Consider the following 19,500-nt stretch of genomic DNA (forward strand, 5'->3'; position numbering starts at 1 on the left):
TTGAGACGGAGATAAAATGGAGATTGATCTACTGAACAATTTTTGATTTAGTTGTGAAAATAGAGATCCAAGAAGCCGATATATTAATGATCAGAAAACCACGAATCAATGAACCCATGTGGCGTTCAGTGTTTGGTCCAATCGTTACAGGTTGGGGTAGAGCTAGTCAATACACACACGTAATCAGTAATTTGTCAAAACTATTACATTACATGTCGGTTTGGGGCTGATCTCTTTTTACTGCGCGATCAGTGTTCGGTTCAAGGCATTACAAGTCAAGGTGCAGCTGATCACTAATTCTTTGCTAAGGAATTGCTTCAAAATCACGGCAGTCTCAACTTCACACGTTTATTCTGTCAATTAAAAGTAGTCTGAATTCCCTTGTTTTAACAATTTAGACGCAATTACATGTAAACTCCTTTTCCGTTCTACCATTGTCTAATTATCATTTGTTTTTTGATTCCCATAAAACCATACGCACGCATTGTCTAATTGTTCCGACTTTCGATACGAAAGTAACGGAATATTTGTGCTCGGGGTGGGTTTTTTTCTTCAGACAAATTTCGACTTTTTAACTAGCCATTTTTGACAAAATTTTCTTATATCAATTGAAAGCTATTGTTGTCCTGAGCTTAAAATTGAAAATATATTTCACCTGTGATCATTTTTCGTAAAATTATGGGGGTTTAAAGATTGCCATTTTGGCCAATTTGGGACAATTAACGCGCGATATATTTCGCGCTATTAACGCGTAAGCGAGATTTAATCCGTCTTAGAAATCGTTCCAAATTGGTTGAAAAAAGCTTGTTTGCCATAATTGATTAGTTAGTTAGATGAGCAAAATCAATTTTTTTGTACTTTCTATGGCGTGTGGGGCGATGATTTATTTAGAATTTTTAGAATTTTTTTTTTATTTTATTTTATTACATTTAATTTTTTTATGTTACTACTGCTCCATAAACCTTAAAAGGCAGTTGGAACATTCAGGGCTTCGCCCTGATACGAGCAGTCTTGTTATCATTTGTTTTTATTTTCCCATAAAACCATACGCACGCAAGACTGCTCGTATCAGGGCAAAGCCCTGAATGTTCCGACTGCTTTTTGAGGTCCTTGGAGTTGCAATAACATGAAAAATTTAAATGTAATAAAAAATTTGAGTTTTTTGTAAAAATATCCACCCACACGTCATGTTAAGTACAAAGTGATAGATTTTGCTCCTTTTAACAAATCAATTATGGCAAAAAAGCTTCCTTCAACCAATTTGGAACGATTTCTAAGACGGATTAAATCTCTGTTTACGCGTTAATAGCGCGAAAAATATTGCGCGTTAATTGTCCCAAATCGGCCTAAATGGCAATTTTTATACCCCCATAACTTTACAAGAAATAATCACAAGTGAAATATCTTTTCAAATTTAAGCTCAGGACAAAAATATCGTTTGAATGATTTAAAAAAATTCCGTCAAAATGGCTAGTTAAAAAGTCGGAATTTGTCTGAAGAAAAAAACCCACCCGAGCACAAATATTCCGTTACTTTCGTATCGAAAGTCGGAACAACAATAAACCTTACAGCTCTAGAGATTCATATTATAAAATTTAATTGATCTTGTTGAGCCATTGGTTTTGATGGCAAAAAGAACTGTTAGAATAAATATTGGCGCCTGTATTAAGAGCATCCACATAAAACTTTATTATAAGCACATCCACCAAAATTTATTCAAATGTGACACTAGTGCTGTTTTTAAAACTGATTTTTTAAAAATACAATGTGCCTAAAAACTTCCTGTAAAGTATTTTTTTAAAAGTTGAAGAGTCCATCAAAACGATCCCATGTAAATGACCTTTTGAAACCTTTTTAGCTTCCGTTTAGGGTAGTTGTTACCGGAAACTTTTCTTCCTAAATCATCAAAGCAGGATGTTGCTCACGCCGAAATTGAGCTTCACAACTGAGCTTCCTGCTTTACGTTACTTAGTTTTTAAAATGAAAAGGGGTGCTCATCAATTTACCAAAGGGTAACATATGATTAAGGGCGGATATACGTTTTTTAAACTTTAAATGGCAGAAAAAGATCAAAGTATTCCCGCATTGATATCTTCAGTGCAATCAGATATGAGCAGTTCATTTTGTTCTCATGATTCAAAAAATTTGAACTTTCAAGAAAAAGCCGATCTAAAATTACCTATTTTTTCGAAGATTCTCTGGTCTTGCCCTAAACTGTGAGAAAACACCACTTATACACATTTATATCTTGAGTTAAGTGTTGTAATTGAACTCCTCGCCACAATATAAGTAATTGAAATTTCTCACGTAATTTAAGTTTTTAATTGCATGCATCTGAACTATATAAACAGGCTTGTTCGGCCAAAAAATTTAAACCATAGTGACCTTTGGCTAGTTCCTGTGAAAAAAACGTCCACTTCCTACATCGCCGACTGTTTTAATCATTTACAACGGATACGTCCGTTTTGATTTAGAGATATCTATTGCTTGAATCCTTACCAGAAATACAAAAAAGGAAAAGGTATGAAAAGTATTCAGATTGGTAAAAAAAATTTGAAGTTGATTTCAAAAGGCATTACTCTGTGCTGATTCAGGAAGCTCGTTTGCTTAAATATGATCACATTTTTTGTCTCTGTCATTTCTTTTCATCACTCAGAACAAAATCTCTTAGATTTCAAAAAGTACAAAAAAGAATAGCATATCCTGAAGTCGATTTTCCCCTGATACTTTTAAGCCGAGTTCTTTTCTGATGTCTGAAAATGCATAAAAAGACTTTCAATTTAGATAATGACTTGTTCGTTTTGTTCGGACATCATTTTTTAAGTTCAATCAGTCATTAGATAACTACGCATTCAATCAAAGCCATGAACAGATCCAAGATTTTCTCGAGGGGGAGGGGACGAATTTTCGAAAAAAAATCGAAATTTTGGTCATTTAAAAAAAACGTTTCTTAAGTCGACCATATTGGTTTTCCGAGCTCTCCCTAATCAATAGAAAGGCCCTGTTTTTAACAAAATTTTGAAAATTAACATGCAAAAAGGCGTTTTTAGGCCCTTTACGGAAAATTTTGACCAAAAATTGTGTTTTTTCGGCGCGCACTCCCTGAAAGTTAGTATGTATTGGCGCCGAACGATCAGTCAGCCAAAAATTGATAGATGTACATCTCAAAATAGTACAAAAGGGGGACCCTTTAAGTCGGCAGACGGTCGAACCCCTGATCTCTTTTTTAATAATTGTTTTTTCACTTTTCAAAATGCATCATAGAATAATGTTCGTGAATGAGGTGTTTTCATTTACCATTTTCTCTTTAACTTCATCAACTGACTTCGAGGGGAAAGCGCGAGACCTTACGCATCAAAAAGATAGCATTTTATTCAGAGGGGATCGCGAAAACGGGGAAACCCCCATGTGCGAAGAGCGCGAAAATATTGACCACCAGTCAGGGCTCAGCATTCAAAAATTCGAAAGGAATAAGCTATATTTCAGTCAGTTTTGAAAAAAATTGAAAAAAATTTGAAAAAAATTCAAATTATGAAGGTCCTTTTTAAAAAAGCATTGGAATTTTTCTGAAATCGCTCAAAAATTCTGTCAAAAAACCAACATAACGAGTCAATTTTTCCAACCAAAAAGTAATCATAATTGCTGTTCCGACTTTCAAAAAATCTGAAGAAAATTTATGCTTGGGATGTTTTTTTTTACTATTCGGACAAAATTCTAAAAGAAAGATTGTACAAGTGAATTTGAGACTGGAATCTACGTGTTTGTCAGCAACTGTGTTACGCTCTATCCTAAATATTTTTCCTTGTTTAATACTTTGATGCTGAAAATATAACACCAATTTTTGTGATGCACCTATAATTGGTAACATTAATACTCTTTACGCCTCACGTTTTAATTTTCGTTTGGTATTGACAGTTCGAAATTTATAGTTTATCAAAGTGTTCTTCACCAAAGAATATTAGAGACTTAAATTGAATATTAGATTGCTTTTTCAAGAGCAGTCGAAAAAGTTAGGACTTCGCCCTGATATACGGGCAAATTGTGATATTTTAAGAATTAAAATGCGGACAAGTAATCGACAATAGACTGAGCCAAATTTTTTAACCAAAAGAATTGTACAATTTTTCTATCACCAGACAGCAAATTAACGCAAGCCTTTGTACTATTTTTGATTTTATTCTTAGTTTTATATTCCACACGCTATCTAAAGTAAAAGGTGTTATTTTTTGTCTGGTCTTGGATGACTAAGAGCAAATAGCTTGAAAATTTTAAATTCGCCGTTTACGCTCTAATAGCACGAAACGTATCTCGCGGTAATTGAGATATGATAGAAAATGGACTTTGTCTAAATGGACTTTGTCTAAATATGAAAAATTTCAAAAATTTAACCAAATTTTTGAGTTTAAATTATACACTAAACACTGCTTACTAATAGGTGAAAAAAGAAACACTTGGTTATAACCAAGTAAGCACTAAGCCAACTTGATCTGAACTGGGCGAGTTCGGTCACTTTTCCAGATTTTTCTATAACAAAAATTGCAATTGACTCTGAAAATCTTGAAAAAAATCACACCTTCGGGCATATGCTATAGCCAAAAGTGCTTTGATAAAAATTCCAGGATAAAAAATGTCCTCACGTATTAGTTTAAACGGTTACTGTGAATCAGCAGCTGTCAAAAATGCTGAGAAAAGTCTGTCCAATCCAGGGGTGATCTAGGATTTTCTCGAAGGGGCCCGCTTGACTTAAGCATCCTTTTTGCAGTATAATGAGTGGTTCCCGATTCGGGGTGCTCATTTTATGTTTCGACCGTCTCGATTAAAAATTGGTATGTTTCGACCGTGCTCGACCAAAACAAATGTGCTAGACCGTGCTCGACCCAAGCAAGATAAGTTTCGTCCGTTACCGACTGAAAAAAGTGCCCGACCGTGCTCTACAAAAGCAAGATATGTTTCGACCATGCTCGGCTTTCAAACAACATGAATTATCCAAATTTAAAAAATAGAATTTAAGATTTTAGGGTTATATTTCATGATGCTTTTTCATCAGATTCAATTGATTGGAGTAATTTGCAATCTTTCCATCTTTTTGAAAGCTGATCTTCATCTTCCATCTTTTTCTCCATCTTTTTGAAAGCTGATCTTCAATTTGAGTCTAATATGTTAAAATTATATGTTGATATTTGAAAGAAACTTTTCTTTTTGACTACGAATTATTGCGGGAGAACCAGATTTTTTCGACCGTGCTCGAGGTATGTTTCGACCGTGCTCGAGGTATGTTTCGACCGTGCTCGAGGTATGTTTCGACCGTGCTCGAGGTATGTTTCGAGTTTCTGCTCGACCCACACCCCTGTCCCGACTATTATTTTGAGTTCGAGCATTGACATGTGCTGGACTTTGAAAGTCAAAACATAAAATGAGCACCTCGACCCGGCTAGATAGATATGCGAACCTAACAAGTTTGCAATAGCCTAATTAGTCTGCATGGCAGTTTTTTAAATAAGCAGACAGGTTGAACAAATTGTTCAAATTTAATAACTTTCTGTGCTTCTGGCAGGGCAACCAGATATTTTTTGTTTCGCTCCATCTAAGCTCAATTAAAAATCAGATATTCAAATTATGATCAGATTTGTATGAAAAGGTTTTCATCGGGGTATTTTGCTGCATTTTTGGGCCGCAACTAGCAGTTAAAGACTTGAATGGCCTAATTTATTGGATTTTAATTACCACTAAATTAATATAAATTTTTCTTTCCTGTCATTTTGTTTCTAATATCACGGTAGTAGGTGGTTTTTGTCTTGATTTAGTATAACTCAGTCAGTCAATCAGCTTCTTATTGGTATCATCTTGATAATAACAAGCGTAAATGTCACATATAAACATGAAAGGTTTCACTAATTTCGCCTCCCACATCAATCGTTTCATTGACACGATTGATGTGGGAGGCAATATATTTAAAAATATAATTGAGTGAGAAGGAAAATTTCGACTTCATAGGGCACATCGTTACATTATCAACAGCAATAATATCAAATAAGAGCCATTCAAATGTCTTCTTCAATCTTCTTTTGCTGAGAAAAAATTCAGAAAAGACAGCTCGTATCAGGTTAAAATCCTGAAAGCATCGACTGTCCTTCAACGCTGCCCTTTAGCGACTGCCATTCAACGTCTTTGGCTTGAAAAATTGTTAAAGGAGCGAAAAAAAAACAGTTTTTAAACTTAATCCCCCACGCACCATGTAAAATTTAATTTGAAATATATTGCATCGTTTATCGTATTACCAGAGTAGAAAGAGCTAATTAATTGCTCACCTCATTTCATTTTGATCTATTTTAAGTTGCCGCTTACGGTTTGATAAAACAAAGTATATTGCTCGTAAAATATCCCAATTTAAAATAAATTGCTCATATTAGTCCCAAAATGAACTTTGGTTCCGACTTTTGTAACAAAAATATTTGAATATTTGTGCTCGGGGTGGTCTTTTGTTCCGACTTTTGAAGAAAGTGCGGAATATCTATGCTTGGTGTGGTTTTTTTCATTCAGTCAGTTTTCGATCCGTTAACTAAGCGATTTTGACGAAACTTTTCATATCTGAGAAGATAATGTTATCTTAAGCTCAAAATTAAGCAAAAATATTTACCTGTGATCAAATTTCATAAAGTTACGGGCGTTTGAAAATTGATAATTTGACCAATTTGTGATAATTCGATATACTGAGTACTTAAAAATTAAAACACTCGCAAAAAGCGAATTAATGCGTTCCAAATTGAATTAAGGCCAGCATTTTATTCCTACTATCATAATACGAGACGCTCAACAAACCCTTAGTATTATACATAGCGTGTGGGTAGATAAAATGAAAAAAAAAATGAAAACTTCTTTTTTTCTCAAATAGTTTGCCAATTACTCAGCCAAAAAAAAACTTTTCAGTTGGCCTTAGGTGCAGTTGGAACATTCAGGGCTTTGCACTGATTTACAAGAAGTCTTGTTTTTATTCAGACAAGTTTCGACTTTTTAACTAGCGATTTTGACAAAAAAAATTTTATCTCATTCAAAAAGTAGTGCTGTCCTGAGCTTAAATTTAAAAAGATATTTCACCTGTGATCATTTTTCGTAAAATTTTAGGTGTTTAAAGTTTGCTGTTTTCACGTTTTGGGAAAATTAACGCGCGATATATTTCGCGCTATCAACGCTTAAGGAGAGATTTGTTGTTCCGACTTTCATAACGAAAGTAACGGAATATTTGTGCGCGGGGTGGGTTTTTTTTTCTTTTTCTTCAGACAAAATTCGACTTTTTAATTTTTCAATTAAATCCGTCTTAGAAATCGTTTCAAATTGGTTGAAAGAAACTTATTTGCCATAATTGATGTGTTACTAGGAGCGAAATTTATCACTTTGTACTTTGAATGGCACATGGGGGGATGTTTTTCACAAAAAATTCTCAAATTTGACCAAAAAATTTCATTTTATTTTTTATACTAATTTTTTTCATGTTATTACTGCTTCATAGACCTTAAAACGCAGTCGGAACATTCAGGGCTTCGCCCTGATACGACCAGTTTTCTTTCGTCGTAGAAATTGTTTCAATTTGGTTGAAGGAAGCTTTGTTGCCATAATTGATTTGAACCTCACTATATTTCAGATGGTATATTAAAAAGTCCGTCAAAAACGGCTAGTTAAGAAATAAAAAACGCTCAAACGCAAAAAAAATGTCAATGTTTTCGAAAGTCGGAGTGATACGCAATTAACATAATATGTTATGAAAAAAAAATATTTTTTTTTTCGAAAAAAAATACTTATCAGGAATTTTTATGTTTCAAAAACAATAAATCAGCAGATTTTTATATCATTTGGAAATATACTATTTAGGTGGTATAAAAACCAGCCGAAGTATCAACCAGCAGATGATACGCAAATTTTATTTAGTAGCTAGGCAAAAATTATGTAACAGTTACAAAAATTATGCAAATTTTATTCATATGACGTAACTTTTTTGCTGATTTATATACTCTGCTCATTACAGCTACTTCGAATGAATTAAACGAGAAGTCAAAACAGTTCAATCAGTTCAAGATGGGACGTGCGAATGTAGGTTTCTGGTCGCTTAACTAAAAAGTATGACAACTTTTCCTCTCTACCCCCGTCCCCACTTCATATATGACATTAACTTTATGGTGTAGCGAGGAGTTTGTCTTGTCAATGTCTAATTAGTCTGGATGACATTTTTTGTATCAAGCGGAAAATAAGAACACAAAAATTGCTTGAGGGGTAGGGGGAGGAAACAGAGCCATAAATATTGATAATTTTTGCAAGGATAGAAATAAGTGAACAGATGACTAACCTGACATGAAGCAGACGTAAGGAACGTAAAGTATGTTCTCTCCGTAGACTTCAAAATTGGAAGATTTTTGACTTTCTTCGCCCATTCTAAACAAACACTTTAAATTGTTTCCCACATTCTGGATTGATATAAAATATAAAAATTAGGAAATATAGATAAAAATTCTTGTAGACATTTTCTAAAAATTTTGACGAGAAAACTATTTATTTTGAAAAAAAAACAGGCAAAAAACGCGTTTTTTTGGTGCGCGCGTTCCCCTCAAATTTAGTAAATATTGGCGCCGAAGGGTCCGTCAGCCAAAAATGGATATCTCAAATCAATACAAGGGGATTACTTTTTGGGTCTGCAGGGGGTCAAATCCCTATGAAGAGGCGTCCGCCCATCCCCCCTAAATCCGCTATTGATCATAAGTATGCTAGTTTATCCCCTAATTATAGACATTTCCCGCACAATAATTCATTACCAGGGGCGGATTTAGGGGGGGGGGACGCCTCACCTCAGGCATTCGACCCCCTCACCAACCGTGTATACCCCATTTTAGCTTGAATATGAAAATGGGGGGACTAAATGAGCGGGGCTGGTGGGTTAACTGTGGGGAAAATTAAATGTGTGATGTGGTATAGAGAAGGAAGGGGGGGGGGGTAATTGTGAGGGGGTAGACGCATGAAGGATACCGTTATGCTATCGTTAAATTTTTTGATTTTGTTACAAGGTTTAAAATTCGAGGGTAGGTTGTGAGTAATAATGGCCAAACTGTTGCAATATTTGCAAATAAATTTGCGGCAAATTCGTTGAATTATAATAGATGTAAAACTGTTCGAAAAATGATCGAAAACCTTTAATATCTAAAATCTACGTCAGCCAAAAATGGATTTCTTAAAAAGTATTAAAGGGGGACCCTTTGGGTCGGCAGGGGGTCGAATCCCTGATGGATGGGGAACATCCGCCCCCCCCCCTAATGTAAGGTATGAAGAACAAATGTGTTCACAATAGTTTAGTGTGTTCAATATGCAAAATTTCATTACATTATGACAACGTAAAATTAGTTTTTCGAAACTTAAATCAAATGTGGGGGGAAAGTGGAAAAGAGCCGATTATCCATGATAAAAAACTTAGTCTGTAAACCATTATAATCATTTTTCCTCATGCAACTCCAGTGCTGGAAGACCCTGAAGAAAACTATTAAGTGCCTGAAAATCTTCCAAAAAAAGCACACTATTTTTTTCTAGCAATTTTGAATTTTCACAAAAATGAGGAAACCATCTTTCATAACTGTGCCTTCATCAAAAATTTATCTAAATTGTTTGACGAAATTATTGTGTTTTTAGCCAAATTATTGTTTGAACGATTCTAAATCTAGCCAACCTGGCTTCTGCTAAGTAGTCAGCATAACTCTGCGCCATTTTCTGCAACTCCAAACTGTGTCTCAAAGGTGGCGTGTCGTGGATCCTTCTGAGCAAGTTATGTTGAACCACCCCCTCCATCGAATAACTTTCCGCACTAGTGGGTGCTCTGATTGTGTCCAGGAATCCGTTGCAAGAAGTCAAAGGAGAGAGAAGTTTGTGCTCCCCCACAAGGGTCGAGGGGGGCTTGGAAGGAGTGGCGGAGCTTGGGGTCGCCGAAGGGGAGTTGGGGTCTTCGTCTTCAATTCCAGAGTCGGCGTCCGGTCCCAGAAATTGAGGACGACCTAAAATAATTAGAAGTTTTAACAAAACCAGTCAAAGATAATCACTTATATCTCAGTATCAAGCACTAGTTATGTTTTTCAAAGACGTCTTAAGAATTAAGGACAAATTTGTAGCACACGCGCTCGACAGCGACTCTTTAAGAAACGCTGATTGGTCGAAAATACTCGTAAATTTTGTCCTTCTATGATGAGCATTTTAACAATTTCATCTAGAAGATCAAATCGGATCGTCAGATCTTAAGTTGATAGAGTCAAAACGTTGTCACCTGCAGTCGCTTTGTAATGCTTTTATGCTTTAAATTTGAATGCCTATATAAAATACGGCTTCTGTTTGCATTGCTCAGACAGTCTGAAAAAATGGCGTTGAAAGGCTGCTGCTGAAAAATAAACAACTAGCTGAGTTTTTTTCATTTTTTTTTTTGAAAAATTTACTTCCTGTCATCCTGTCGACCTTTTTCAGGTTGACCGATTTAATTTTCGATCCCCTAAAAGTATAAAGACCATTTTTTGCCATCGAATTCCCTCGCCAAAGGCAGGTTTTTGAAGAAAACAAAACAGGCCAAAAATGACGTTTTTGAGGCTTTCTTTTTGGCGCACGCTCCCTTCATTTTTAGTGAACACTTAAGGCGTATTTCGAATCAATTTAGGGTTATGCATTTAAGTCCGCGGTGGCCTTCTTAAAGAGTAATTTTGGATAAGGGTACACCGTCTGTTAGTTACGCTATCTATTTTTGGCTGGATAGGCTAGTACAACTTCTTAGTCTAATACCAATCCTTGTCTCACTCTTATATCTTATATTTCCTAGTCTCAAAATATCTAGAGATATACTGGTTCATTTAAAAGTTAGAGGAGAGAAGAAAGCAACTAATTTCCTTCTTCATTATTAAATCTCTTGCTGAAACTAAGAATAGTTTCGGCTTTACAATTTTTAGTAAGTTTTAGTCATGGATCAAAATAATTTTTTACAGTGAGAAATATCGAAGTATAAAAATTGAATTTTTGTTTTAAACTGGTTCCACTCATCTGGGGTTTAGGAAGCTTTTTGAAAGAAAATTTTTCTTGTGTAGAATGGATGGAGTATCTTCTAACTTCTTTGAGGAGGGTGTAGATTGATTGCATCTGCGAAGTACAAGTGATGATAATGAGGGAATATTGGAAATCCTGAAAAGACGCATTGAAGTGCAGATTGGTGTCTGTAAAAAATAGATTTCGTAAGTCAGAGCGAGACTAGGTGCATTCTCACTGTTCGTTTGCATTTGATCAAGTAGCGAGATAAAAGGCTGACTTCTCTGAGTGAAGCACCAAGTGACAAGGATAGATAGTTTGAGCTTTGATATCGAGTTGGCCATTGTTCGGTTTCAATGGGTTCCTTTACTGCTATGCTCTCTCCATACTTTCTTTCCAGTGAGGGATGTGACTGCGGTAAGCAAAACCAAAAGATTTGCCATTCCATAGTAGGAATGCCGTCGAGTGTATCTGCCCGCTGCTGCTCGTGTATTATGCTCTGTGAAATCTATTCAAATTTATTTCTGCACTTTAAAATTTCAGATTATTTATGATCTCATAAGAAATTCTCGCAGAAACTTTTTAGTTTGTTCGGCTGATTAAAGAGTATTAGAATAATTGAGTGCAACTCAGATAGGCGATCACGTTTTGTGATGAAGCAGAACTCCGCTCAAAAACTGATGAATGAACTAATATCTTTTGTAGTTTATTGTGGCGAAACTGTTGCAACAGGAAGAGAGTCAAGAGTCATAAAATTTTCAAAGCAAGTTTATTGAAACAATTTTTTTCTTCAACGCAATTATATCCGGCCGGCCATAAGTAAAACATTTTCTTTTTAAAGAAAATATAAAATGTGTGCCTGAGGGCCAAAAATTTGGACAACAAACATCCTGGACAACTGGAAAATTAAAATGAATTAGCTATTTTATCCATGTATTAACTTTTCATTTCAAAAACAGATGAAATTTTAAACATAAAAATGATTATTTGAAATATTTTTTTTGAATTTTTTTTGAATTTTCCCTGCATGTTCTCTCGCACATAGTGATATACTCAGCATCTAGTAGCGCATTAACCATATCTTCAGGGTGCTTCAATTTATTTAAAACGATTTTTTAACGGGATGAAAACGCCAGCTAAGTGTTACTAGCATGAAATGTCTTGCGTGTTTTTAAAGTCCTTGGGCCATTTTTATATAGCCATTTTAGAGTAAAAATTTCTCTCAAGTTAAACATAATTTTTAGAGCTTAGGGCATCAATATTTTTCAGACTTTGAAAAAAGTTCCATGAAAAACTTTTTGTTAAATACTCAAAATTGCCTGAAGAAAAAACACAACTGGTACAAATTCTTCCGTCACTTGAATCGAACAAATAGCGAAAAACAAATAAACTTTTTCCCATGGCAAATTGCGAGTTCTTGCTGAATTGAACCTCACTAAAAAGTGTGGTACAGTTGCACGCGTAAATAAATTAGCTTGAATCTAACTTTTACTTGCTGTTTCAAAGCATTAATGTTTTTGTTTACTTGTTGTGTAAGTTTGCTAAATATATTAATATTTGGTCTTTTAACCTGTCCCAGTCTTAAATCTTCTTGAAGTTCCGAGGTACTCACCAGCGGATATAGGGGAGGGGGAGGCAGGATTCCCCCTTTTGTACTGTTTTGAGATATTCATTTTGGCTGGCTGACCCTAAAATTTTTCTAAAGGCGCCTTTAGAAAAGGCGCCTTTTTCCAAAAAGTTCCTAAAAACGCCCAAAATGGGGTCTTTATAATGATTTGGGAGAGCTTAGAAAATGAATTTGGTCGACCTACAAAAAAAAGTTCGACAAAATTTTGGAAGTTTTTTTGAAAATCTGCCCCCCTCCCTCGAGAAAATCCTAGATCCGCGCCTGGAGGTACTCCACTTCATTTCCTTGCAAATACTTTTTGCAACAGAAAACTCTGACGAGGAACTTTCATAAAACCGTCAAGTGTAACCGCGTAATTTTTGATCTGTTTTTGAAAGACTTCTTATATAATTTGGTAGAACCAGGGGATTTTCTCGACCAAGTTGATTTTCCAAGCGCTTTCAGAACACTATAAAGACCCTTTTTTGACAAAAAAAAGTTTTTCGCCACAGGCAAAATTTTGAAAAAAAAACAGGTCAAAAAGGCCGTTTTCGAGCATTCATTGGAAATTTTTTCGACGCGCCCTCTTCAAAATTAGTATATATAATGGCCCTAAAGGCGTCTTTAGAAAAATTTTAGGGTCAGTCGATTGAAAATGGATGTCATAAAAATACCAAAATGGGACGCTTTGGTTGGTGAGTGGGTCGAATCCCTGAGGGGAAGAAAGGAAGCGTCGCTCCCCGAACACCGCCCCTGGGAAGCGTCCGCCCCTGGGTAGACCATAATTAGAGAGTCCGCCAAGTGCCCTTTTTGATCTATTTTTGGAACTTATATAATTTGGTAGAACATACTAAGAGTATCCGCCAGGTTTGAGGAATTTGCAGGCGAAGTCAAATTCTAGCCTAACTTCGAATCGTCTGAACTATTATGCTCTTGAACGTTTATGCTCTGATTTTTTTGCTGATAATTTTTTTCTAGTTTTTTAAAAAGTTCGAAAAGATTAGACATCTGCGGTTTTTATCCTAGACAAAAACGCCAAAGCCAGTGAAAAAAAAAACATATATATATATATCTGTTTTCTTGAAATCACTTATTTCTATCTCTAATAAAAAATATCACAAATTTTTACCTTTTTGAGCAAGTGTTTCAGATATTTTGAATAACAGAACAAATTTAAATTGTTGAACAAAAGTTTTAAAAATATAATCAATTTATAAATTGGATACTAATTGTATTTTCTTCGAATGTAATTGTGTTTCAGCTCAGGATATTCTTACTTTTCAGTTTTTAATTAGATTTGGACAACTATACCTAAAGAAGAAACAAAAATGTTAAAGACGTAAGGAAAGGATTACTAATTTGAAGCGAAAAAGGAAATCAGAAAAAGATTGACGAGTCCTTTACCTTTATTTAAGAAAGAAACTCTAACAGCTAGAAATTTGAATTAGTTCATCCGGATTATATTTTATAACTTCGTCATTTCCTTTCAAATTCAAAATGATCCTTTTTTGGGGTCTATAATCAAATTCCGTCAAATTCATTGCTTTAAACTATGAAAACCTAAAATAGAAAACGATTGGGATCTCTTGAATTATACCCCTCCCCCCATGGTACCTAAAAACAAATTTCCATCCCTATAAAGAACAAATTCAACGGTTAAGCATATAGTAACGAATCTCCCCCTCTTACAAGATGGGGATAGTAAAAGAGATCCAACTTTGATTCTGAACAACTTCAGAATAAAATTTTAACAGCAATCCATTTAATAATTGATGCGCTGTTAATTTATTTTGGGCAAAATGAGTAAAAAGACTGAAAATCTGTCAAAGAGCCAGTTTGTTTTTAATCATTCTAATTGAAGTGATGGAGCTTTTTGGGCGAATTTGATTTTATTCAGCTAATGTTTTACCAGGGCGGGGTTGTTTCAAGTTGGGTTCATTTTGCTTAGACTGCCTAAAATAAATTTTTAATGGACGGTTGTTCAAACTTTCTTTGAAGTTAAATATTCAATTTGAACAAATTAGAATCGATCTTTTTTTTCTGTTTTCATAGGAGGTTTTTAAAAACATAATTTTGGGCAGATTGCATAGGAAGACTCCAGATTTTGAATAGAAGATTTTACTACAGATCTCGGATCTTGTTAACTATGATCTCGTAACGAATTTGCAAATATGTATCCCGTAACGAATTTTCCCCTTATTAAGAAATTGACCAGTTAAGCATATACGAAATTTTTACCTTGTAACGAAAATTCTCCCCTTTTGCAAATGGGGAATAAAAAACTAACAAGATCCCAGATCTCTATAGCCATGGCCCCCATTGCAAAAGAGGAAGCTCGCTACAAAGTACAAAATCCGATTGTGCTTAGCCATTGATTAAATTTTTAGTTTAACTTAAGTTATTAAATAAATTATTAAGCTAAGTAATATAATTTGAGTTGTTATTTACTAAGTACCAGGTTCAAGAGACATTTTAGTAATAGTGAAATCATTTTTGTTTTTGGAGCAATAATTATCAGAAAAACACCATTTTTGTGTGTTTTATGTTATAAGGCCCTTTGTGAAACGTCGAAAGACTGTTTTAAAACAAGAATCAATTCTCCTTGTTATGTTATCATATAGATAATATAGATAGATTAGTATTTAAATAATGTCATGACAATAGAAGTAAATACAACTTAAATCTTTCATAAGTTGAACAGAGAATGAATAGAGCGCATGCTGTTAAGGTTCAAGTGGATTGGCAGGTCGGTAACGACCTTGACCGATAATGGAGTTTAGCACGAATAGCTAGCACACTGATGACGTCATGTTTAAGACTAAACAACGACGCACCACATTTCCCCCTCTCGGGAAAAGAATTCAAACCGTGTTTGAATTTCTTTACTCTTAAGTACAAAATTAATAAATGCGCTTTTACATATGAAACCGTGAAGAACATCAGATAGACAAAGAGATTTATGGAAAATGACTATCATAGATAAAGGTTTGATATGAATTTAAATATTATGGCGAGAACAAGATACAAAAATCTGTATAATTTCTGGACCAAATGCTGAATTGATAAATGCGAAAGTTTTAATTAGACAAGGTACGATAGTTTGTATGATTTCTGGACCAAATGCTGAATTCGATAAATGCAAAAGTTTCATTTATCTGACCGACATGAAGTTTTACAAATAGAGATTTGGTATAAAGATTAAAGTTTTTAGCAAATACACGGTACAATAGTTTGTTTAAGTTCTGGACCAAATGCCGAATTCGATAAATACAAAAGTTTTATCTATCTGACCGACGCGAAGGGTAGTCGGAAGTACTCGTTTTGGGGAAACGAATAAATTTCCTATGTTTTGGGGAATCCTCGGGTATATCATCCCGAGACTGGCTCACTTGATTAGGACGATCAGAACCGGACACGATAAAACGGACTTTCTTATCCGGAGAGGCAGGAGTTGACGGAGGCGTAGTTGTTGACTGAGACTGAATGACATTAACTGAGTGTCTAATAGGGCTAGCGTAGAATGTAGTTTGCTTTTTCCGTCGAGAAGAAGATCGTGACGAATTTGACGAAGAAGACATATTCCCATCCTGTTCCGAAAGTATGCCGTGACTATCTTGGGTGTTAGAGCCCGATGCTACCAACTTTGATGAGGTTCCTACTTGTGACTTCGAGATTGACGATTCTTCGTCTGAAGAGATGGGAATAAGATCTGAGCCTACTGGGGTCATTATTGGAATTGGCGCCTTTGACTTGATGCTAATAGGAATTTCCGCTCCTGAATTGCCAGACTTAGAGGAAGAGACAATAACTGTAGATTTCGGTTTGACGTTAATACACCTTGGTTTGACGCTAATAGGAGCCTCTATTCCTGGATTACCCGACGTAGAGGAAGAAACTGTCAAGTCTACCACCGGAGTAGAATGCTGTGGATACGGGATGTTCTGTATACCCGGAGCCTCCGAAGTTGCATCTTCCCTTAATTTCGACGCCACCATTTGACTGCGGGGTGGAGTATGTGAAACTGGCATAGAGGGGAATTTCGAATGAGCAGGCACGTACACTGTTTTCGCTGAAATACGTTGCCTGGAACCCGATTGTTTGAGAGGCCTATTGTCTTCCGATGATGAAGTTGAAGATGGCACGTTTGGGCGTTTCTTCCCTTTCTTCACAGGAGTTAGTTGTTTTCCTGAAAAACTTAGAGGGGTTGATTTAAGACGCACTGCCAAGTGATTCCTTCTAATAACTTTCCCTTTATCAGAAATATATGTGGAATCAATGATCCGCACGATTTTGCCCTTATAAGGTTTGAAAAGTTCTCTGCCAGACTTCCTATTTAGAAATTTCCGAAAAATTTTGACCTTATTTGGTTCGTTCAATACTAAATAGTCCAAATTACGTTTTGGCAACGAAGGGCGAATTTGTTCCGTTGGCAATTGGTTCCGGAATCTGAGGGTACCAGCGGACAAGTTCGAACGAAGAGTGGCTGCGAGGATTTGATTTCTCTCCGTCAGGGTCTTCAGGGCTTTGACTCCCTCCTGATGTGTCAGAGACTTTTTCAATGACAACCACTGGTTTGCGGATTGTGCCAAGCTCTCCAGTGCACGGTAGTGGGGTGTATCCGCTACTGAGTCTGTGGTTCCACCAAAATGTGGAGACACCGTCGGGCTTGATTGCCCTTTCTTGACGACTTTGATTCTGGGACGACTATCGCACTGCTCCCGTCGCTGCTCTGGTGTGAGCAAGTCCCGTTCCAAACGTTGGTTGTCTAAATGAATTCCCGAAGTTAAACGATCAGCCGCTATAGATAGCTCCGTATTCGGAGGACGACCAAAATGAAGTTCAAACGGGGAGACCCCGGTAACTGAATTTTTTGTAACCCGGATATCTTCAATAATATTCCTAAGGGTATCCTGAACATTAGAGAAATCCGAACTTAACCGAGAGGCGCCCAAACGACGCTTAATTGTTTGTATCGACCGTTCGACTAAACCACAGCCACGATGGTCCCCCACCGGACAAAAATATTGTACAATATTTTTCTCTAGACAAAAATTTTGCACTAATTTATTTTTAAAACCGGAGTACTGGTCTGTTTTAATGGATCTGGGAATACTGTGCTGTTGAATATATGACTTGAGAAACTTAATGATCTTCCGTCCTCCCGTGGAACGCGTAATCATAGCCGACGGATATTTTGAATAACGGTCGATTGCGACCAAGATATAAATACTATTACCAATTGAGTCAAGTAGAGGGCCTGCGTAATCAAGTTGCAGCTCTTCATTAGGACCCGATAAAAGAGGTAAAGGCTTGGATGAATTAAATGATACGTTCGCTTTCAAATTCTTACCAAACTTTGTGCACTGAGGACAATCTTTGCACAGTTGGATAATGTCCCGATGCATTCGGGGCCACCAGATGTATTGTGCTGCGTCAACCATTGCTAACTGACCCGCATGCGATCTATGGAGTCGAGATAACAAAGGTTTGCGTAGACACATGGGAATAGCGATCCTATTATCCACCACAACACAGCCATCAACTACCGCTGCACAATGCCAAAATGATTTAATGTAGGAATCGATACGGCAAAATCCTTCGTAATCCCGGTTGATAATTGCTCGTTTCATGAGGCTTAAACTGGCATCTTCATCCGTGAGCTCCGATAATACATCTGAGTCCAGAATTCCCACCAGTCCGGTTAACGATTTCTGGTCCGCAGCGACCACTGGTGACTTTAAGATCTCGAGACTGTTGACTGACTGAGATTGTTGTTTTGGTATCCTGCCCCGTTTGGACCTGAAATTCGCCAGAATACGGGCGTATTGACTCCTCAGTTCTACTCCTCGTTGAACTGTTGAAGATCTTCTGGGTCGAATAGCCCCCGCGCGAAACCGCGGCCTGGCTCTATCTGAGGAGAACCAATGTTGAGTGACCGGCAGATACTGATTTAACAACTGCTCGAAACTGTCGTTTGTGTTGTTGGTACTTGTGTTGGGATTCATTGCAGTCTGAAAGTGAAAAACACTCAAACTAATTGCACTCCAACCAATCCGATATGATGAAATCAAGACAAAAAAATTGATTATTAATGCTAACAGATGACAACCGCTCACGGCCAAAGTAATAATCCACAATGAAATTAGAAATGGCAGATAAATTGTGATCCATGCTGAGAAAGTGGCAAAATTCGGCATGTTAATACTCGACGCTGATTGGCTAGAATACGAGCCAACACGTTGGACGCCCTCTAGCGGAGAAGAAATCGATAGATTAGAGGAGTTATTTTGACTAATGGCTAACATTTTGTCGCCCTCTAGCGGATAGAAACTTTCCGATGTAGGTTGAATGTCTTGAAATAAGACGCCCTCTACCGGTATATTTCCAAACTTGTTCGATGCAACAAGTGAACTATTGATATCGGGACAATTGATCCGAGATTGACAATTTCCCAATAACTCAACTAGGTTAATTTGATCAGGTACAACATAATCCTGACTTATTTCCGCGGTATTGGATAACTCCTCAGTTGAAGTATGATGCTTGGCCCAACCGTCCAAGAATTCACATGCATCAAATAATCGACTAATGCATTTGACGACATATTGTTCGTCAAAACTACTCGGTCGTGGAGCTTCAAATGTTGGGAAACGAGATAAGTAATCCACGATTCCTAGCTTACAGCCGGAGATATGGAAAATATCGAAATCGAAAGGTAATAACCTATCAGCCCATCTAGTTAAACGTGACTGATAAGTTTTGTTTCCGCGGTTCGTCTTTAATGCAGATATGATTGCTTTGTGATCAGTTAGAATCACGAAATGATTCCCTAACAAGTACGTTCGGAAATGCTCACACGACCA

The 19,500-nt window shown here is 36.4% G+C and overlaps 1 protein-coding gene across 2 annotated transcripts in view; it reads right to left on the bottom strand.

The window, feature by feature from the left end:
• Positions 1 to 19,500, bottom strand: part of LOC134839403 (uncharacterized) — a 44,329-nt gene that overhangs the window by 5,949 nt on the left and 18,880 nt on the right. For both annotated transcript variants that reach the window (XM_063854940.1, XM_063854939.1), the window contains exons 2-3: positions 9,704 to 10,025; positions 8,339 to 8,424 (exon numbers count right to left, since the gene is read on the bottom strand). In XM_063854940.1, coding sequence (XP_063711010.1) covers positions 8,339 to 8,424; positions 9,704 to 10,025 — 408 coding nt within the window. The remainder of the gene's footprint in view (positions 1 to 8,338; positions 8,425 to 9,703; positions 10,026 to 19,500) is intronic.

This window comes from Symsagittifera roscoffensis, chromosome 2 (genome assembly GCF_963678635.1).
Source record: "Symsagittifera roscoffensis chromosome 2, txSymRosc1.1, whole genome shotgun sequence".
NCBI classification, from domain to species: domain Eukaryota; kingdom Metazoa; phylum Xenacoelomorpha; order Acoela; family Convolutidae; genus Symsagittifera; species Symsagittifera roscoffensis.